General features: G+C 40.0%; 1 protein-coding gene across 1 annotated transcript in view; it reads left to right on the plus strand.

Moving 5' to 3' along the window:
* The window catches only part of IGFBP4 (insulin like growth factor binding protein 4), a 927,715-nt gene that overhangs the window by 757,187 nt on the left and 146,581 nt on the right, over positions 1–23,947 (plus strand). The window contains exon 2 of the mRNA XM_044055009.1: positions 5,947–6,110. Coding sequence (XP_043910944.1) covers positions 5,947–6,110 — 164 coding nt within the window. The remainder of the gene's footprint in view (positions 1–5,946; positions 6,111–23,947) is intronic.

Genomic DNA, 23,947 nt, shown 5'->3' on the forward strand with positions numbered 1-23,947 from the left:
AACATTGTTTTTTATTCTTTTTATCTTTCCCTACTCTTAACTTGCATCTGTCCAACTGTAGTGCCCCCATGCATTTCTAGGTACATAGGGGGTTCTGCCTCTGTTATTTCCCCTATCAGTTTTTTTTTTCCTTTCCTCTCCCCCAACTCTCACTATTACCATTTTTTTTGTTGCATTTAAGTGCTGAGATGCTTTCAAATTCCTGTAATATTGGTAATACTTTCCTAATGGCTGTGTCGGCATCTTATGATATTAGCATGTAGTCATCTGCATTTAATATAAACTGTAATTTTGTACCTTCTGTCCTTTCTAGGTATCTCACCTCTCTCTTACTTTCATTAGTAACTCCTCTGTCACTAGCATAAACAGTGCTAGCGGCAGTGGGCACCTGTGTCTTGTGCTTTTCCCTGCTTTCTTTCTCTCTGCCACACGATTTACCTATATTTCTATTTTTGGTTCATCATATATTACCCTGGTGCATCTGATAAATTTCTTCCCCGCCTTCCTTGTCTCTAGCACTTCCTACAGGAATTTTGCCTTAAATGTGCCAAAGGTGTTCTGTACATCAAAGAGAATTGCCCCACTTTTTCTTTCCTCCTTTCATTCTTCATATATGAATTTTGTTAATATTCATCAGTTTGCATCTGCCTTTTTCAAATTAAATCCAATCTGTCTCACTTGTACTATTTGTAGAATTATTCCACATAGCCTGCCAGATAGCACTTTTGTCAGTATCTTGATGTCCACATTTGTGTTAGGTGAAATGGGTCTGTAACTTCCTACATAATGTTTCCCCTCCTTCCTTTGGGCTGACTGTCCCCTTTGCCCTTCGCATACAACTGAAAATATTCTTTGTTCTTTGACTTCTATCATGTTCCTCCCTTGGTACTATCCATAATTCTTCACCACCCTATTTGTAAAACTCCAGCAGGAATCCATCTGGCCCTGTAGCTTTTCTGTATTTCGTCTTGTAGATAGCTTTACTGGCCTCTTTCACTATTAGGTCTGCACTGTTTATGGTTTAATTTGTATTTTCAGTCTCTCTGTTCATATTTTCAGTTATTTTGTTTCCTGCCCCAGCTTACATATAGTATTCTTTGAAGCCCTCCCTGATCTCTTGGTCCTGTTCCTTCGTTTCTCCCATTCTGATGTTAGCACGTTCATTTCCTTTGTTACTTTTTATACGTTTGCCAATTGTCTTCATGTAATCCTCAGGTAATTTTCCAATACCACTGGTCTATGTCTACAGCTGTTGGAATCCTTCTTTGTAGCTTCAGTTTTACTGCTGCTTTTATCCATTGTTCTTCCATTCTCCACTCCTGCTCCCTGACTCCATCATTCTGTCTGAATCTCCTATAGCTTTCTCAGTAATTCCCGTATCTCTTTGTTTGCCTCCCACTTCTTCCTTCCCTCTGCTTTCATTATTTTTCCTCTAATTGCTACTTTTATACCATTCCAGCAGTACTACAGTAGCTCCTCTCTTGTCACTTTCATCAACCCACCCCCGAGTATTATACTCACTACTTCTCTTTTATTTCTGGGCCTACCCGTCTGTCCATTACTAGCTGTCCCACCTCCATCCTGGACTCTGTCTTCTTTCTTTTCTTCTCTTTCCATCCTGATCCTGATTGCAGTCGTTGTATGGTCCAGGATGAGCCTCTCTATTATCTCTATGCTCTCCACTCAATCCATAGCTGGACTGTCTCCTTTCCTGCTATCCTTTCAAGCCTTTCAGCTTTCAACAGACAATTTTGTGTAAATGTGTACTCTTTCCCATTGTAATTTTGTTCTCTCCATATGTCCTTAATCCACTTTCATCACTGATCTTCTCCAGATCTTGCCTCATTTTAGCACTGTACTCTTTTTACCAAGCAATCTGTATTTTTGTGGGGTCTATGGTGACATTGAATTCCCCCTTACTAGTTCTGTTCCTTCTCTTTTTAGCTGTTTCATTTGTACAAAAAAGTCCTAAAGAAATCTTTTTTTACCTTTGGTGAATAGATACTGCCTATTGTCCATGTGGTCCCCACTGCTCTCTCATAACATAGGCTCCTTCTATTCCACCTTTTATCACCTCTCTGTAACTGACTGCAGTCCTCTTCTAAATTCCGTGGCTGTTCCTCTCTTTCCCTCTTCTTATTGTTATCAGTCTCCCACTTTTTGATAGTCTATGCTTAGCATTTTCTTCTCTTCCCTTACCTGCAGTTTAGTTTCCTGCAATAACAGTATGTCCTTCCCTAGCCTCATCAGCCTTATATACATCATTTTTATTTTTACTGGATTTGAAGGTTCTTCTGTGTTCCATGTTATTATCTTCAGAATGTCTTTTTCCTCCTCCTCTTCCTACTGCACCATTATAGCAACCTTCCAACCACAAATACAAAAAAGGAAAAATATAAAAAAACAACCAAAGGCTTCTGGACAAAATTTATTACACATAAAAAGAATCTAGTGCTTCGGCAAACAGCTTTCAAGGAGTAAAACAAATAACAGCATATATTAGCACCATATATTTAAAAAATTTCCCCAACCCCCTTACAAACATGTTCTAGAATACAACCCTGCAATAGAGAAAAATACTATCATGTTTATCCTTAAACTGCATAGCAATGGGACTCTCCACTTTTTTGTTTTTTGATGTCCCTAATATGTTCTTGTAATCTAATTCTAAATTTTCTCTTACTTTCACCTATATAATATGTCACAGGGACACCTCAGGCCATAAATAACACCCTTCGTAGTACAAGAATAATTCCCCACTGGACAGAAATGAACACCATTAATTTTTCCAACTTACTGTATGACTACATATTTATTTATTTTATTTTATTTATTTATTATTTTACATTTGTTTACTGGGAAAATCTGACTGGACAAAGTCCATTCTCAGCGGAGGCCCGAGGAGAAAAGCTCCAAGACATATATATGAGAAACTCAGCTAGAGCGAAGGGTCTGCTTATCTGAGTAGTGAGTTAGTAGGTTCTTTAGGGCTTGAGTTTTTTCAGGATGGTTTATTATTTGTTGGGCCATTTTGAGCTGATTGAATTTTAGCAATGTGGGGAGCTCAAGCCATGAAATTTTTCTGAGAGTGGCAGTGGTGGAATCTGTAGTTAGCACCTGTTGCACATTTTGCTGTTTTATTATAACAGGATTCTGGTTTTATTAAATCTGACTTTCTTAGGTTGGTAAGGATAGGGGGAACATAAAGTAGGGTTGAGGTAAAGTGGTGTTCTAGCAGTAGTGGCTCTGGTGTCTGCTGTGAGATAGTGTTTACGTCTGTAGAGGCACCCTAGCTTTTTGTGAACTTTTTTATAGACTAGGAAATGTTGTTGTTGTGTCTTTCAGCTTTTCCCGGTTAGGGGTCACCACAGTGCAACTCTGGTCTGCTAATGATTGGTAGTTGATTTTTACATGCCGAGTTACCAGCCCTGACACACAACCTTCAACGAAGGTATGCCCATTCATGCATGTCTCCACGCAGACGACGCTCTAGCTGAGAATTGAACCGGACAGCGTCTTACTGCAAGGAGACAATGCTACCGCAGCACCATGTCAAATAGCATATTCTGGTCAATGGTGACCCCTAGCAACTTAGTACTAGGAACTGGGGATATGATGGTGTTATTAACTGAGGTGATTTTGAATGGAGGAGGGGTGTTAAGGGCTCTCGTAGAGTGAAATAGGATTAGTTTAGTTTTTTGGGGGTTCAATATTAGTTGAGCATTGGTTAGCCAAGCTTCTATAGCTGGAAATGACTGTTGTCATATGTGTTCTAGTTGCTGGAGGGTAGGAGCAGCACATATAAGGGTTGAGTTGTCTGTGTAGTATATTAGTGTGATACTACAACTGCTCCAGGAGACAGTACCTAAAGCAAGGGATTCCTTGTCACTACACCATCAGGAGAAACAAATGAACTAGAAACTACAAAATCGTTTAAATTTCTATCACGTCGATATGAAATAGATAGGATAACAATTTCAAATCTGACTTAAGCTACTCTCCTTCCCTTCCCACTTCCCAGTTCCTTATTCTTCAGTGCTTTTGTTTACCATTCTTATCTCCTTTTCCTGTCTTCATGTTTCATCACCAATCTTTCTGCCCCCTCTAATGTGATGTGCTTTATGCCTATTTAGTTTATACATTCCTGTCTTTCTGTTAATAGCTGTCCTGATTAGCCAGTTTTCCCTATTCTAAGATATATACAGTTTAACCTAGAACTGATGATTAAATTGTGATTTTCCTCTGTCTTGGGTCCGTCCATTTTCCTCCATTATTGCATTTATACTATCCCTGTATACCATCATCTTATAATACATCTATAGTTTATCCATGTTTTAATGTTTATGTCTGTTCTTTGCCCTTTCGTAATATAGTAATCGTTCTCAGTTCAGTGCGTTTTTCATATTGCACCTTACTCAGAACTCTGTTCTGCTTGCAGTATTTGCCATGCTTCTAGGTCATAGTTACCCTTGTTTGCATGCTGATGTGTTTTTATGTGTCTCTGTATGGTTGCCTAGTTTATTTATGTGTCTGGATACAAGATGCACGAGTTATCACTTGTCTTACACCTTCTTTCTTTTTTTGTTGCTTACTGTACACGCTTTCACCTGCTTCCTGTTTCCTGCGCTTCACTTGCCTTTTCCTCTTCTTTGCCACAAATTTACGTCTCTTTGTGTGCCCATTCCTTTCACCATTCCATTGCCATTCTCATGTTCTTGTCTCCCTGTTTGCCTTTTCACTATTCTCTTATATTGTATATTGCTTTTTTCTTCTGTTTCTGATTTATCTAGTTTTCTGAGCCCTTTGGTGGTCCAGCGATTTGCATCACAAGTATCTGTAGTGGTGCAGTAGACCATATTCCCATCTGTAGCCCATTCATATTGTCTCTGCTTCTGCCGTCTTCCATTCTCTTGACAGGAGTCTTGTTTTTCTAGTCTCCGTTTTTGGACTCTGCATCTCTCTGTCACCATAGTTTTCTCTTTTATCCTCATTTCATGTAGCGGTGAGCTTCTTTCTCTCTGCTTTGTGTTATTTGTAGTCCCCTGTCTGATTTCCCATGTGTTAGTATGTTTCTATCCTCATTTGACATTTTCCCTACCTCTTTTATCTTTGGGGTTCAGCACCACCTCCACTCTGCTTACTTGTTCCTCCACTTCTCATGGGGCATTTGAATTTCCCTAACTCTAGCTTCTATTATTTCCATTGTGTACCACTCTTTCTTTGAAACATTTTATGTCTGCCTTTCTGTGCAGCCTGTGCCAAATTCCTTGCCAACTGATCACTAAGATAGCAAAATATCTGCTACATGCTACTGTTCCAAAACACTTAGCACCTGTATTTTCAGTACAGGGTGATAGAATAGTCTTCCACTATTTTGATATATGCTGTTTGTAAGATACTACCTTGTCCCGCTTGCCTTAGGCTTAACTCCTTCATTCTTAAGTATATGTAAACAGGCTAGCAGAAGTCTTGGTGGTCCTTACCCTGCCTTATGTTTTGTTCTGACTCACAGAGCCTCTCATCAGTTCGGTGGTATTTGGTAACATAAAACATTCCTGTTGGAAGTTCCAACACAATCTTTCTAAGCCCCTTTCCAGTATTATTTTCTGCATTCATTACCTCATCATATCCTTATTGTGCAAAACCAGTTCATGAACTTGTTTTGGATTTTTACTTCTAATATTGCAGATTAATTAAGTTAAACTGATAATACCAGTAAGAACACAAATGCAAAGTCTTGAAAGTTTCACAGTGATTTTACCCTCAAGTTTTTATTTGTCTGTTTGTTAGCTTGCTGATTGTATAAGACCACTAGGCTCAAGTGTTAATTTTAGAGGCAACCTGGGAGATTTCATGGGTGGTGCAAAGTGAGAACAAAACTTTGAATCTGATAACAATTCATCAAATAAAAATCATCTTTTGTATTGTTTTTTTTTTTTACTTTAGACCCTACAATGAACATTGACCACCCCAATAACAGCCACTACAGTCCATGTCATCCTCCGCAAGACAAAAAATGTCAAAAGTACACTGTTATTATACGTGAAAAGTTACACACTGCTGGAAGAGCACAAAATAACCGTGTTACAGTAGAAGAACCCAAAGTGTTGGTAAGTTAAACATTTTTTCTTACATATTCTTGAGACCTAATATGAAAAAAATTCTCATGTGACGTAAATTTTATGGAAGTTGCAACAGGAAAGGCGGTATCTGAATTTAAGAATTATCAGAAAATATTAGATACACAATTCCACATGGCTCCCTTGATTAGTAAAGGCGTCACCTTGAGAGCAAAAGAAGTTATAACCCCTCCCCCATATTCAGCACTTTTCCAGCCCATAATTGAGTATATTGCCCCAGTTGGTAAGTACCGTACTAAGCATCTACAGCAATTAGAGAGACCTCAGAGGTTTCTAACAAAGAAGATCAAGGGCCTCCAGCAAGTGTCTTACATGGACCAACTAAAATCCCTGTCACTATACTCCATATTGTATAGACTTCTTACAGGAGACTTATGCCTGGCCTACAGAGCAACCCAAGGCCCAAACCTAATGAACTTACTGCATATCCATAAATCAAATGGGTCTAGGGCTACTCGTTCCAGGGACTTAAATTTGGCCTGTGACTTAAATAGGACATGCTGGGGTACAAATCTATCCCCCAGTGACTGCCACATCTTTGGAACAGGATACCAATTCATGTGAAACAGAGCACCTCTATGACACTGTTCAACAGGAACCTGAATGAGTGGATGGGGCACCGTAAATTCTTACTGGGGATAATGACCACAACCCTCCTGGACATGGGCAGTCATCATTAAATGCAGTCTTGGGTACTGGCTAGTACCTCTATGGTATTACATTGGGTTGAAATGGCTAGGCTTAAAATGACCTCTGGGTCAATAGCCTAGTAATTTCCTGTGATCTTATGAATTCCAAGATGAGAGGGGCACTACTGTGTATTCACATGGGGAGGGAAACTTTTCTGCCATACTATAAATCCCTACAATGGGCCGAAACATTTACTTTTTCATGGTCTGGAGCATGTTAAGGCAGAGCAAAGTGTACATAGTATCACATGCAATGGGAAAAAAATGTGAAAAACAGTGAAGATACTGTTTGGAAGGATGACGTCCTATTGACTGACTCTGCAGCAATGATAGGATATTGTTCCTGTCAGCAGTTTGCTGCTTGAGTAAGAGGATTGTGGGCATCTTTGTCGGGTTTGATTATTTTTTAGTAGCCTATTAGAATCGTCTAGAGAATATGTGCATAAAATCAGCATGCTAGGCTTTTATACATAATTGGCCTCTTTATAGCAGCTTAGCATGAATATTTCCCACATTATGCTGTTAATCATGATGTAGCAGACTTATTGTTTGTCACATTAATGACCAAACTCTGACAAAACAAATAGGTAGAAAGTGTAAGAAATTGTTTTACTGAAGAGAACTGGATGATATCCTGTTAAATACGAATTTTTGTTTTTGCGGTCCTGTGCTTTAAAAAATAGTTCAAGGAAGACTCACTACATCTTCTCAGAGGAGTGGTATGAGGAGTCCTGTTAGTCAGATGCTCAATGACTATATATTCACAAGCCTTCAAGTAGTCTTAGGAAACACAAAATCAAAATGATCTAGATAACTTAATATTAGGTGTGATTTATTTTCTAATAGTCTGATTAGTGCAGTGTGCCTGGCCGAAGTCATTACTCACTGGTCAAATGCTGTTCATTCTGAACTGATTTTTAAGCAATAAGCTATGACTGTGTGTGGATAATGCTGGATTTACCCATGGTTGGTGTGGTTTGATCATGATGGTGAAGCCTGAGTAAGCTCAAATGATCAAACAAAGCCAACTGTGGGTAAATCCAGAATTACACACAGTCAAGAGTGGACTATTGCTATCATACAATGACATTATTTAAGAAAGAAATTGCTTACCTTTCTTAAATAATGTGTTTGCATAGTGGCATTGTAGTGTTCCTCTGTGTTTTGCCTTTTCTATTGTAGTGACACATTGTATTGGTGTTATAAACTTAGAAAGTTATTGGAACAAGAGGTTTTGTGTTAGCGTGCATTTTCTGAAGGATATGAAGACTTAACCTCAGTTGTCTGCCATTACCCTCTGTGGCTTGTCAGAAAACTACTTTTTTAATGAGGAAAATAACAAAACTAGGAGACAAAAATCTGGACATTGTACGAGGATCCAGGTAGTTGAGAGGTATGAGGGTCTGTCGAGATTTAAGGAGGGACAGTGCAGAAATACAAAGAAAATCAGGTACATTTCTGTTTCTTTACTTTTGCAGAATGTACCTTTTTTTGTATTTTGCTGTGCCCTCTGTAGCATATTCCAGTAGAAAAGTCTGGCCACTCAATGGTAGTTTAGCAGACGGATTTTTTTCTATTGGTATATCCTTGATTTACAACAGGCACACTGGTTGAGCTGTCCAATCAGTGTGCACAGTTTTGAATGGCAATGAACCATTATTGTATAATGAATAGGAATTAATTTGGTGTTACTTTGAAGTAGGGATGGCTGTTGTAATTAAAATTATGTGTGACAATGGATGTGTTGAGTCCTGTACAGTAATATCTCATATTTTCTTCAGTAGTTATGTCCTCTTGAACTTAATGCCCTTAACTGACTCAGTAGTGTCATTCTGTGGACTCCATATCTGACTACCAGTCTTTGAAGAGTCAGTGGATCTTTCGAGGACAGACATGACATGCGGGAATGTATTGACATGCATTTGTTTTACCCTTATGTTGTGTTTTGCAGTATAGTATAATTACCTGTTGAAACTCTTTCATTCATACTAGTCTTTGCTATGTCTGCAGTTGAAAAATGTTATTGTTTTTATACCAAGGTGGCTGCAATCAGGAAATGAAGTCTCTGAAGCTGTGATAAATAAGTTGTACTATTTTTACATTATTCATAGGTTCATAGGTTCATAGGTTCATACTAGGCTATCTGCCCTAGGGCATTTATAAGCCTAGCCAGAATGTGTTTGGCTTTCGTCACCCATTTTAAATTTATTTTGCTATGCCCTTTTTCGAGGTTAGTATACTGTGCCTCTGTCTAACAGTGACACAGAAGTGATACCAGGGGTAAACCTACGATCTCCCATCCACTCATCAAGATTCATCTTGAAGAGAGTCAATGAGGGACTCTGCCTAACCTGGACTGGGATTTTATTCCAGAGTGAAGGGAGCCTCTGGGTTATGAATCTGTCCCTCCAGCATGTCCTATTTATTTCAATGCTGAGGTTCAAGTCTCTCGAGCGCGTAGCTCGATAGGATTTGGATTTTCTGAGGTGCAGCATGTCCATTAATTCTGGGTTGGACATGGCTTTATACGTCAGGCACAGATCGCCTCTGAACAGGTGGTATGCCACTGAATAGAGCTGGAGTTTCTTTAACCGGGCAGCATATGGCAACTGTTTGAGCCCTTTGGGTGATTTTGTGGAATGTTCTCCTTCCCCCAGAAGGTTGTAGTTTTTGTAGTCTGGTTACTAAAGGATATTTTTGTTTGCTTTTGCTGTATTTCATTGCACAGCTTGTACATAAAGTTATTGCATACAGATGCAAGGATGTCATATTTCCCCTGCACTTGGCACTCATTCGGCTGTTCATTGACTGTAATGCTCCTTTTGGTATATACATGTCCAGTCCCTTATCACAATTGGAATGACCACCACATTTTCTCACTAAAAGAAAAAATCAAGGACTTAAACTGTAAACCTATGCAGACCATCTGAAAGCCTTGTCCCTCTTCTTAGCATCATACAGGCTACGAAAGGTGACTTGTGGCTCACATGTAGAGCTTCAACAGACCCTAAACTTTCAGATGCATTACATATTCACAAGTCCAAAAGTAATTCTTTTATTCTAATCAAACATAATTTGGGTAACTGCAAATTCACCCTAGTTTAGCACTTCATTCCCTCATGGAAAGGGGAAACACATAAATTCCCCAACAAATCCCCGTTCAGCCCATCTCTGGGTTATTTGTATGCAAACTATTAAGGCCTGAAAACTACCATAGGAAATTAAGGCTAGGCTTCCTAAGGTCCTCATTGATCAGTAGCCCGGTAAGTACCTATGAGTCTATAGGCCTGTGGAAAGATCAGTGAAGTGAGGTCTGATGAACCAGGCTTCAGTGAACTGTCATTCAATCTTTGTCTTCTAACAAGTACTATTCCTGCAACATTTTTAAGAGGTACATGCAGTTATTTTGTTTGATGTGCATTTATTTATGTATTATTTTGCATTCCGGAAAGTGATCCAATTACACTGTTTCAAGGTAATGTACACAGCTGTTTTCTCTTGCCATGCTTTTGTTTTGTGCCTTATTTATTTACTTACTGATTTACTAAATGATTTATTTATTCATTCATTCATTCCTTTTATGTTTACAAGGACTTGTTCATCATTGGTTTTCCCTGACAGTCTTTCTCTGCATTTTTTAATCAAAGCATGAGTAACACATTGGCTAACATTGTTGCCACCAAGTACTTGGCTGTCCAGTTTGATCTCCTGCTGGGAGGACTTCTTTGCAGAGTCTTCAAATCCTCCTTGTGAGCTTTTGTTGGGTGTTTCAGTTTCTGCCTATATGACATGCTGTAACTTAGCAGTTGATATGGGGTTCAGGCACCTAGGCAGCAAGACATTTCCCTGTGGCACATTTGGTTGAGGACACATGGCTGAAGTGATATTCAGCTGCAGAGAAATATAGGTGTTCCAAGTTCTCCATGGACAAAGAGAAGCACACATGGCTATGTCCACAACTTTAATAACCAAGTACATGGAGGCAGAAGGAGAGTAATAAGTGTTATGCTCATTGTACAGTACATGCTTATGTAACTATAATATGTAGGTGTGTTACAGCACAGAGGAAATCTTGCATGCTACTGTAGTCACATTTATGATCCAGTATGTATTTAGCCAATGTTCCCTAAGCAGTGGAAAGGAGGTAGTGGTTCACCCACACCAAGTATAAAGGCACTGTTCATTGTGACCTGCAATTTTACTGCCACTGACATCCTCACTGGCCAGCCGGCTACTGATGCTTACCATACTGCCTGCTGTCTCAAGGTGCCCTAGGGGCCATGGACATTATTTTTTCCATGTACATTTGGTTATTGAAGTTGTAGGCATGGCATCAAATTCTTCTCTTTGCCCACAGCAGATTCACAACAACCATATTTTTCTGCAGCTGTATGTTACTTCAGCCATGTGTCCACAACGAAAGTGCCTCAGGGAAATGTTTCACTGCCTAGGTGCCTGAACCCATCACATGGTCCACAGATAAATAGTGCCAGGAGAACCAAGGCATGTTGAAGACTTCTGGCTATGGAATAGCTGCTGCACTCCTTTTAGAATGCATTTTTCTAGGGAAACGTCAGCCTACATTTGCAGTCTTTGTCACAGGAAATCATTAATTTTGGAAGGCAGCAAACATAGGTACTCATTCATCATTATGTTTTTTCTTCTTCTGTTTGGACTTCATCTGTATCTTTAAGAATGTTAGTATGGGCAGCATGCACCATGTTCTGTTATTTTGTTTTTCCAGTTTAAATGGCCATAAAAACTTTAATTGATTTCTTGGTTTAAAGAAATAAAGCCCTGACTATGGCCTATGTGACAAGAGTATGATTAACAGCTTAGATTTCTGATGGGGCTGGCAGAGGAGGGCCGGAGTGCGTGACTGCTGATACCTCATCCATCTTAGAGGAAGGAAGATTGCCCTGGTCCACTAGATGGCTCACACATAGTAGATGATTTAGGTGCTGCATCAGTGAAGCATGAACCTACGGAGCATGCACTGCCATAATGCACATGCATGAGCTGGAGAAGTCAGCTTTTGGACACATGTTTACTGTGGTGGCAGCACCACATGGAGCTCAAAGATCTTCCAAGGGTGGGATGAGGCATTCCACCAGGGGAAGGCTAGGTTGCTCTGTAGTCCCACCAAGTTGACCCACTCCCTACTTCCTGACTCAGTGAATGTATGGGCCAGTCGTGTACAGGTAGAAAAGCCATTTGGCTAGGTCCTGTGGAGAGGCAAAAAAATTTAACAGTGAAAGCAGGAAGAAGAATTACAACCACATCTGCTCGGACTTGTAAATGCTAACTGACTCTGAAGGTAGTAACAAAAAAAATAAGCTAAGGTTTAACTTTACCAGGTTCTTTACTTTCTTTATCAGATGTTAAACAAAAGGTCATTCATTCAAGGCACATGCTTTTTCCTGTAGTTCCAGCTTATCCTTCAGGTCAGGTAAACTAAGTCTTATAGCAGTCATGGATGGTAAACAAGAAAAACTGATGGAGCTCCAAGGAGTACACAAGTCCAGTATAAACCACACAGCTAGTAGCAACCACCAAAGATTTATTGAGCAAAAACAGCAGTCAAGCACTTTTGACTTACATCAAGACTTCATCAGAACTGCAGTAATCACATAAACCACACAATATAAAGGAACATCCTGTAGTCATGTGGTTAAAATCGACCAATACAAATAATGCTTAAAAAAATAATTAATTAATTAAAAACTTGAAAATTTAATGACAATTTGAAACAGTCTGTATGAGTGAAAAAAGCAGTGCCAAACATGTTACAATAATGTATATACAACAAATTATAAAGATGACTGATGAATTACCCCTCCATACTTTTCAATGGAACAGCAGTCATTGAGCCCAGGGGAAGTGAGGGCATCACACATCAAACTCCATATTAATTCCTTTCTGTTGAGGTGTTCTTCTGTGCTAAACCCCTTGCATACCATTCCATATAGTCCAACACTACAAACTTAAAGTGGTGGTCAGGGCAAGCTGAAATATGCCTATACACGGCATTGGTGTTCTTCCCTTTGTTGATGTAACTCCACTTGTAAAACATTTGTGAAAGTCTGCTATTCTACTATGTATATACTGAAGCTTTTTCACCACTTGTTTTTTTTAAACCTGTAACTTGTATCATATGGTTATTAAGTATGTACTGGAGCTTTTCTCCCCAAGCCTCAGCTGAAAAAGGGCTTTGGCTCAGTCAGACATTCCCAGTCAACAAATGTAAAATAAAATAAATAAAATAAATGTCATTCAAGTGTTCATAAATTCTTTCTTTCAGCTTATGACTAGTCTTTCCAATGTAGAATGCCTTACAACATTGACAAAGAGCTCCATATACCACCCCTTGGATACACAATTGAAGTGTTTTTTTACCTTAAACTTCCTATTCCTGATAAAAAATGAGTCGCACAATAAAATATGCTGACAGTAATTGCAATGATTGCATTTGTACATGCCCATAGGTCTACTTGAACAACTCACGTCATGTTTCATTTCTAAAAGGTTCTTAAAAGACTTCCCCCTTCTGAACACAACCTTTGGCTTGACCACAAACAATTCTTTGCCTTCATTGATACTCATCACAATTGGCCAAATATTACGCACTGTGTCCACTACATCATAGATGTTAACTGAAAAGATGACTATTAGTGAACATTCAAAAGGGACAATTAATGGTTGTGTTTCTTTGGACAAGCTATTACCAGCCAAATGGTCATCAGTTTGACCACCAGGAATAGGTAGTAACGGTTTGTAAAAATCATTCCTCCTTTTACCCTGGACTTCTTCCTTAATACTGTCCAATAACTCATGGGGGTAACCTCTTTTACTGAACATGCAAATCAGTTTGTCTATTTCAACTGTGAAGATGGCATCATCAGAAATTATACAAGCAAGTCTGAACAACCGCCCCTTGACCACAGCCCTCATTTGAAATTGTGGATGCCAACTATCAAAATGGAGGCAAGAGCTGGAAAAAGTTTTTTTACGGTAGATGTTGGAACAAAAACAATTTCTCGAATAATACTTGGTTACCAATACATCCAAATAGGCCATTGAATCATGATCAAAGTATGGGTAAACTTTAGGAAAGATGTACTACCATTGATATACTCAGGAAATTTGTTCAATTTTGTGGCAGAATTGTCCCAGACAATAAAAATATCATCCAGGAAATGAATATAGAATGACCAACATTCGGCAAAGGGACTATTAAATACATAATGCTTTTCCCAATAGGCCATGACCAAGTTGCAAAGCTTGTAAAAAACAAGCTCAAGTGTACCTTCACAGCTGAAAAACTGTTAAAACCAAAAATGTAATGAAAAATAAAAAATGTATAGATAAAAAACAATAAAATGTGCAAGAGCTAGCAAAACCTGATAAGCGCTTTCAGCATATAGCCTTTAAGTCAGATCTCTATTGGCTTTTTTTTCACTTATAGTATAGCAAAGTTGGCAAAGCTTGGGGTGCAAGAAGCCCCCATGGCCACCCCATTCACCTGTTTGAACAACTGGCCTTCAAAATAAAGAAAAATGTTGGTCAAAACCAGATCCATAAGTGTACAAGCCATGTTAATGTCATTATTCAACAACAGTCCTATGTCAGAAAGAATACTTTCCAACCACTCCAACCCTACCTTGTGGGTATTGACAGAATATAAACTTTGGACATCTATTGTGACCAAAATACAGTCACCCAAGAACCTGAGCTTTGCTAGCCTGGTCAAGAAATCCCAAGAATCCTTACAAATATGTGGGACCTCAGTGACTGATCGTTTTAGCAGCCTGTCCACATATTTGGCTAGGTAGAAGGTCTTGCTTCTACCCATGTCCACTATGGGTCTCAAAGGTGGATTTTGGAGATCTTTATGGAGTTTGGGTATCCCAAAGATGCCCACTACCACTGGAATGCTGATTGAGTAAATAATCGTACATGTCACTGTTAACTTGTCCCTACATAACCATGTCATAAAGACAAATATCAATTTTTGAATAGGCAATATTGAGTTCATTCTTAGATATCTGGACATAAGTCTTGGTGAAAAGCAACTCATGCATATGATTATTATAATCATTAACATCCATCACAACTATTCCCCCACCCTTGTCCGGTTTCATTATCATGATACTCGTTGCTAGATAATTCTTTGAACAACAATGCCTCCTCATTGGATAAGTTGTAGTCTCTAGCTGTGTTTTTAGAAAATGATTTCCAAATTTCTAATTCACACATTTTCTCAAAGAGAGATAACCAGCTATTTAATCGTGGGTTGGATGAACTAGCTTTTTTGAGAGGTTTGTTGGGGTTTGTGCCAGAGTTCAGGGAGTCAGTTTTGAACCAGAGTGCCAAATTGAGATTATGTGCAAACCATTTTAAATTGATTAAAATCTCAGCCAAATCGGACTCCTTAGCCGGCACAAAACTCAACCCTTTGCTTAACACATTGGCATGCTCAATTGTAATGTTGAAACTTAAAAAGTTATACACAGAAAAATCATTATCCATATTTTGAATACAAACTGGTACCTCCCCAAAATTATTAGGGGTAACCATATTTTCAACATCAGAAACAAGCTAAAACTAGACCCAATAAATGTGGATACTTGTAACGCAGCTTCAATAGCAACCATATTAACAGTGTCAAAGTGAACAATATTTGCAGCTGAATTTTTCAAGGATTAAGGACAGTCATGCAGCTGTGCCTCACTAACTAACTTAATGCCTGGATCCCCCTCATTCACAACATCCTTTTGCAATGCTCCAGAATTTGTCCCAAAGTCTGTGTCAACTGCACTGCATCTGGTGGACTGACTACTAGAAATACAAAAGTCACTAGCATCAATGTCAGCGTCACAAAGTAAATTGGTCATTGCATAAATGGTGTCATGTAAAAATTCCCCATTTTTAAATCCACTGTTCATGTCCCTCAAAGGGGAGTTAAGTAGTGAACAGGCTGCCATAACATTGTGAACCTCACTAGTGGTGGTTGAATAAATGGAACTGTTGAAATTAATTGACTTGTTTCCATCCATGAGTACCAATTCAAAGCATAACAATTATTATCAATATTTGCACCATTAAATGTAGGTGAAAACTTGAAACCATCAGAAAAGTTGTCGGAGATTAACTCATCACTCAAGGATAACAATTATTATCAATATTTGCACCATTAAATGTAGGTGAAATCAATTTGAAACCATCTAAAAAGTTGTCAGAGCTGAACTCATGGCTCAAGGATGAATTGTATCCACATGCTGGTGTCCAGTCAACACAAAATTTACAGCATTGGCTTTCACAACAAACACTGTGATTCTCCAAAGTAACTACAGGCATATTATCCAAATGACCTACATAGTTAAATTCAGAGATGCCCGAGCTTGTCCTACCAGGCAAAGCATCAAATTATCCAAACAAACTTAAGCTATCAAAATCTGTTGTAGTAACGATAATGTCCACATGTCCTAAAACTGAAATGTATAGAGCAGTGGTTCCCAAACTTTTTCGATTCTCAGCTCCCTTGTTGAATCCAGGTTTTCCCAAGGTGCCCCCTCAGTCAAATTCTAACAAGTATACTTTGCGAAATAATAATTTTTTTTTTATTAAAAGGGTTAGTTAGGAGACTATTGGATGGGAGACCGTAAATTCACCCGGGGGGTGGCACCTATGTCTCTCATGGACAGGGGTAGTCTGTACTAATCATAAACCATCTAACCAATGTCATTTAGGGAACACAGGTATAACCTGGCCAGGCTTGTAAAGGCCCCAGGGCCATTAGCCTACTAACCTCCTATGACCCTATAGGATGCACAAGAAGCAAGTCCCACCCAAGTCCATCCATATGTCACCCTCAATACAATTTATGCAACGTACCACAGGAAAAAAGGCCAATTAAGCCAGGAAAACAGCAGCACAGGTGTTTGGTGTACTAAGCCCTTCTGGCCAATGCAAGATGAATGCAACCAGTGAAGAAAACACTTGGCATTAGCACAGAAACAGCTGACTCCCTGCTAGAATCATAATGTCCATCTACAAATCTGCACCATTTCTTTTAACAGTTTTATTAGTACTACTATCTACTGAAGAGCCTTAAGATTTGAGTAAAGTTGGAAATGTATGATTTGTATACTCATATCACATGCTGCTACTACCTCCCAAAAGAAATGCATTTTCTTTTCTAAGGCATATTTTCTAAATATATAGTTAAAAACAAAGCACTCATACTATAATTCTTATTCAATAACACCTTAATTAAGCAACTAATGATTAAGCAAGTATACATCGCTACTGATGTAGTTACCTAGCAAATGCTTGCACTCTTTCTTTTTTCATTTATGCTCCTGATGACTTGGAATTTAATGTCTTTGAGCTAGTGAAGAAAGTGCTTCCTCAGAAATTAATTTGGACACCATGGCATACATACTGGATGCTTTACACCCATGTCTAAAGGTGTTGTAGTACATGTAAACAGATGTCTAAAAAAAAACTCACAGCCTCATGAAATATTAAATTCAGCCTACATTCTACAGTTACAAAAACACTACTTAAAACATGGAAAAGGCTCTTGACTGAATGCCTAAATAGGTACTCCCTGTCACCTCCCGAATCCATCTGCAAATTAAAAGTCACCACGGTGCCCGCTTCTTCAAAAGGCAAAATGGCAATTACTATACACAATATAAACACAAAAAAGTTACTTTTAAAATTCAGAGTTAACAACACTAAAAATAAACAGCAAAATAATTACCAATGAAGATATATTTTTAGGATCAGGTTACAGGAAATGTCAATGATTTTATTACTACACAATGGAAAGCAATCTGCAGGACTAAGTCTAGAACCATTGCATTTCAATCACAGTAATTTATTCAGTCCTAAGTAACATTAAGCATATATTACAGATGTTTAGAAAACAACTGTTGCCCTCCCATGACAGCTCCTGCCTGTATAAGTCTGTCACTAACATTTATTTACATTAGGTGACATCGTCTCCCAGTCTTATACATTGCGGTAAAGTTTCAGCCTGCTCTGCAAGTTTTGCAGCCAGCGCAATCAATCAGAGAAAAGCTCTAACCCCAGGTGTCAGCAAAACATCTTAATAGGGTTCCAGTAACAGCCGTTACTTCTTTTTTATGCCAGTCCCCAAAGTACCGTTATTTTAGCACTTACCTCTAGAAATGCTTGAACCGTAAACTGTAGGGGGTATAAAGTGGAACAAACAGTCTCCTATTAGGACAAATGCAAAGCAAGGTGAGTTTCACTCCTTGAAAATAAATGGTATGTCCAAGAGTTTATTACTATTATTCTTTGTGAGCAGAAGTGCAACACGTTCCAGGCATTTCCAATTTGTCCTAAGCCTTAGACTTGCATTGGGGATTCCTCAGTCCCGCCCCCAAATTAAGAACATCTGTAATAAGTAACTTCATAAAAAAGGCCGAGAAAGTGGCCAATCTACTCCAAGAAGGAAAGGGTGGGCAAAAAAGGGGAGTATACTGTTATCTGACTAGATTAGAAGGAAAAATCTTAGGCTTGGCAAAGTAAAAGTGGAGAAAGAAGTGTTATAGACTTGACTTTCATGCGGCCACAAAATAAACCGCAAACTAATATGCTTAGTAACTAAGCTTATTAGTTCGCGGTTTATTTTGCAGCCACTAAACTTAGTTCGTGGCGCCCCTGTGAGGAAGCCACGGCTCCCCAGGGTGCCACGGCGCACACTTTGGGAACCCCTGGTATAGAGGGATAATTCATCAGTCATCTTTATAATTTGTTGTATATACATTGTTGTAACGTGTGGCACTGTTTTTTTCACTCATGCACACTGTTTCAAACTGTCTTTACATTTTCAAGTTTTTAATTAATTAATTAACTTTTTAAGCATTATTTGTATTGGTCAGTTTTAACCACATAGGTTCATAGGTTCATAGGTTCGTACTAGGCTATCTGCCCTAGGGCATTTATAAGCCTAGCCAGAGTGTGTTTGGCTTTTGCCACCCATTTTAAATTAATTTTGCTATGCCCTTTTTCGAGGTTAGTATACTGTGCCTCTGTCTAACAGTGACACAGAAGTGATACCCGGGGTAAACCTACGATCTCCCATCCACTCATCAAGATTCCTCTTGAAGAGAGTCAATGAGGGACTCTGCCTAACCTGGACTGGGATTTTATTCCAGAGTGAAGGGAGCCTCTGGGTTATGAATCTGTCCCTCCAGCATGTCCTATTTATTTCAGTGCTGAGGTTCAAGTCTCTCGAGCGCATAGCTCGATGGGATTTGGATTTTCTGAGGTGCAGCATGTCCATTAATTCCGGGTTGGACATGGCTTTATACGTCAGGCACAGATCGCCTCTGAGCAGGCGGTATGCCACTGAGTAGAGCTGGAGTTTCTTTAACCGGGCGGCATATGGCATCTGTTTGAGCCCTTTGATCCTCTTGGTGAGGTACTTTTGGGATCTTTCCAGTTTTTGCAGGTGCCTGGTAAGGTACTTCCCAAAAGGGGCATTGTACTCAATTATGGGCCTGATGAGGGATGAGTAAAGAGGCACGATGACCTCCCCTGATCTAGATGTGAATCCCTTCATGATTAGGTGGGCTATATAAAATGTTTTTCTAACCACTTTGGCCACGTGGTTGTCAAATGAGAGATTGCTATCAACTTGGTTCCCCAGGTCCCTAATTACTTCTTCTGTACTTAATGGATTACCACCTATGTGGTAATTTGTGGGCACTTTGTTTTTGCCAAAGGGGATGACTATACACTTTTTGGCATTTAGCTTGAAGCCATGGCTCTGGCACCAGTTGTCTGTTTCTATGAGGCCCTTTTGGAGGATCCTTGTTTTGGCTGGAGAGTCGATTATGGCACCCAGTTTGCAGTCATCTGCGAACTTGGTCAGCCACAGTTCTTCCGTGTTGGCCTGTACCTCCGAGAAATATATACCGAACAAGAGAGGTCCCAGGATTGAGCCTTGTGAGACGCCACTTGTAACTGGTTTGGAGTCTGACATGGCTCCAGCAATTCTAACCATGTGGGTTATGTCCTTGAGCCAGTTTGCAACCCATCTAGTGACATAGGGGTTTATATTTAAGCTGGTGAGCTTATCAATAATGCCTGAGTGGGTATTGTATCAAAGGCTTTTGCGAGGTCCAGGTAGGCTGTGTGGACCACCTTCCCCTCGTCAATGGCCTTGGTGACTGTTTCAAAGAAATCAACCAGGTTTAAGAGGCAGGATCTGCCCTTAACAAAGCCGAACTGGGTAGGATCCAGTGTCTGTAGGTCCCCAATATCTTTATTTATGAGATCCATGATGATCCTTTCCATAGCTTTGCAGACCAAGCTAGTCAGGCTTATGAGGCAATAGTTTCCAGGATCCGTTGAGGCACCACCTTTGTGGAGAGGGACCACTGTTGCTGTACGCCACTCTTTGGGTACATATCCTATAGTAAGGCTGAGATTGAACAGTAATTTTATGTTTGGGTTTAGCTCTTCTTGGAGTTCATGTAGGATGCAGCCCGGGACACTGTCTGGTCCCATTGATGCTGTGTTTTTTGCTTTGGAGAGGGCAGCTCTTACCTGAGCATCTGAGATGTCAGGGGGACAGCACTCTGCTGGGATAGATATTTGCCCTTTTGGTGGGGAGGGGGGGAGAAGTTTGCGCTGAACCTGTCAGCTAGGATGTTGGCAAGTTTTGTGGGTTCAGTGTATTTTTTGTAATTTTGGAGTAATTCTGAGCATATCCGTGAATTCCCACCCAGGTTCCTAACATAACTAAAGAAAGCCTTGTGATTATCCTTAGTGCCCTGTGCAATTTTTCTCTTGAAGCTGGCCTTAGACGATTTTATGAGTGCTCGTAGTTTTTTGCTAATACTGATCAGAGATGCCTTCCCTTTTTGGGATTTTGCTGTATCATGTAGTAGCTTCCTTCTTCTATTGTATAGTTTGTTTATGGCTGGGGTCCACCAGACAGGATGTCTGCCTTTGGAGGATTGGGTCTTGGTTTTATTTGGGATTGCATGATCCATGCATTCCTGAAGGTGTTCATAGAATGCATTTATAAAGGATTCTGCGGTCTGGGCCATATTTTCCACAGGCCTGGGGGCTTTGAAGGCTTCCACCTCGGTTTTGAGGAGTGTGAAATTTGCTTTAGAGAAGTTTTTCACTGTGGTTTTCAGGGCAGGGGGTGGAGTCGGGATGTGAATATCCAGTGAGATTAGTTTATGGTCTGATCTTACCAGTGAGGGATACATTTCTGGTCTGGAGCATAGAGTCCCCATGTTGGTGGTTATCAGGTCCAGTATGTTTTCCCCTCTTGTGGGAGTGGTTGGAGCTAGAGTAATGCTCCCAGTCTATGTTTGGGTAGTTGAGGTCGCCCAATATAATCGTGTTTGGAGAGACCTTCATATTTTCCAGTGTTCTCAGGAAGGCTGAGTGGGGTTCCTGGGTTTGGGAGGGTGGTCTGTAGCAGGCTATAAACTGGAAGGCAGTTTTACCCAGTGTTAGTTGCACATGGATAGTCTCTGATGCTTCGTGCTGTGCCACCAACCTGGAAGTGTGGGTATCTTTGACGAATATTGATACTCCCCCTCCTTTTGTGGTTCGGTCCAAGTTTTGGGACCGAAAAGCATGGTATGAGGTATAACCTGGTAGTGCTGGGGTGCTCTTGGGAGCCTTGAATCAGGTTTCTGTTACTGCACAGATATAGATGTACTCCATGTAAGGAGAGTTTTGAGTGCGTGCATCTTGAGGTTTAGACTTCTGGCGTTGAGTAGCATTACTCTTAGTTTCTTATCCCTTGTGATACCTATGGAGGTGGGTTTGTCTTTTGAGCCTTGCCTAAAAAAGGCACTATGGGGGTAGCAAGAGCCTTTGCCAATATCTGAAAGCCCAGGGGTGACAGGTGCAAGCTGTCCCTAGTGAAGCATCGTGGCTTGTCGAGCATGTCATCCCAGGCTGACAGGCATTGGATCCCCTTTGAATGACACCAATACTTAAGCCAGTTGTTTAAATTGATCATCTTGTCTTCATATTGTGGCATCATTCTTGGTGAGGGTAAGATGCTACTCAAGGTCAGGGTCATACCAGCCTGGGCTACATGCTCAGAGAGCTCCTCTATGTCTCTTTTCATGTAGTGCAGGGAGGCACGTCTCAGGTCATTCACACCAGCATGGACAATGACTGAGTCATATTTGTACTTGCCTTGGAGTGACCTGATTGCTTGTGTTATGTGGCAGATCCTAGCGCCCGACAGGCAGCTCACCGTGACCTTCTCCCTGTTCTGCCTGGTGAGCAGGACATCAGTGTGCCTGACGACAGAGTCACCTATTACAAATGTATCAGGTGTGTTGTTTAGCCTTAAGGGCTGTGACTGTTCGGCACACTGGCTTTGTGAGCTATGTGTTGCACGTGTTTTGTTTTGTGGCACAGGATGTTCCTTTGTATTGTGTGGTTTATGTGATTACTGCAGTTCTGATGAAGTCTTGATGTAAGACGAAAGCACTTGACTGCTGTTTTTGCTCAATAAATCTTTGGTGGTTGCTACTAGCTGTGTGGTTTATACTAGACTTGTGTGATCCCTGGACCTCCATCAGTTTTTCTTGTTTGGTTCCTGGTTCTCTTGTTGGATGAGTCATGGATGGTAACTGCTGTAAGAAGAGATGGGCACGGCTGTTGTTTTATTCAAATTGGTCATATATACCATCGAGGTGTCATCTGTAAAGACCATCCCATTCTGCTGAATGCAGTAAGATAAGCAGAAGTGAATATGCCAAAACCTACACCATGGGTGATCTGCAGCAATGCAGCAGAATCAGTAACAGTGTGTCCATGGAGTGAGGTGGATGTGAATGTTTAGTTTGGAACTTGCAAATTCATACTTTCTGCTTCTGACAACTGAGCTCTTAAATGATTAATTAGAAACGTTCATTTGCTCTGTCTGGAGATGCATAATTTTTGGTCACAGTTTTGTGAACTGTCTGTTTAAATTAACAGACTTTTCTGTTTAAAATTTCATTAACAAATAATATAAAATGCACAAATAAGCGAAACAAAAAACAAATAATGTCCACCAAAGCCTGCTCTGCTACTTCTAGTTATGTTTATACATTTTAATAATACTAGAAAATGGCAGTATGTCTTTCTGGTTATTATCTGATTTGTAACATTTCTTCTTGATGCTGTGACAGTAACATAGTCATTTCTATGTTGCTTCTGATCCCATGTGACCATCAAGCCTCCCTTCCACTTACCAGAGATTTTATGTTTGACCTGTCATTCACTCATTGTGTACCTGCTGTGTCCCAAGGAGCTGTCCCCCAGAAATCACCACATATAACAACGTTTCCCACTATAAAGAGGTGCATAGACCCCTCATTATCATCCACCTCTCTCCCCGGCTAGCTCTTTCATTACCAAATCTAATCAAACCCAAGACATTTGGGTTATAGTCAAGACTTTATTCCTTTGCACCATGAAGCTGGCTTGTGACTTCCCAATTATTTTGGTATTTGCCTTTCCTTAGCTAATTTCCTGAGAAGCATACATAAAAAATGGTACCTGTGTGACATCTGCAGGTGTCTGGTAAGTAAAAATAAATAAAATGAAAACTAAATCTGTTTACTGGAACACAATGAATGTTAGTTCTGGTACAGGGAAATGGATTGTTGTTTATTCCCCGGCATCACTGGTAGATTGTGACTAAACTAGTTGTGTGCTGCTTTTCTCCACTGTCACACAGAAAGCAGTTTTGTACCATGTTTAATACAAGGTCTCCTATGCAGATGTATACATTTGTGACTTTGACCTGGGTGACCAGGGATTGATTAGCAATGATTTCACTTGGAAAACTGACCACCATGGGTGAGAGTGAGCAGGTCATGCCATCTTGCCCATAATTTGGGGAGATAGACAGCAAGGCTGCTTTTTGCTGACATCCAGTAGAGTCTTTGCATCATTGTGGGGCCATGACATGGGCATGGCAATCTGCTGGTGAGAGTCAACATACTTAGAAGTTTGCAAACTTAGTGTTGGGTATGCAACCCTGCTCATCAGCAACAGGGAGGAATGGGACTAGAGCATAGAAAATAGTCCTCTATGGCCGTCTAAATA

Source organism: Protopterus annectens, chromosome 13.part0 (genome assembly GCF_019279795.1).
Source record: "Protopterus annectens isolate FY-2018-M chromosome 13.part0, PAN1.0, whole genome shotgun sequence".
Lineage (NCBI taxonomy): Eukaryota > Metazoa > Chordata > Ceratodontiformes > Protopteridae > Protopterus > Protopterus annectens.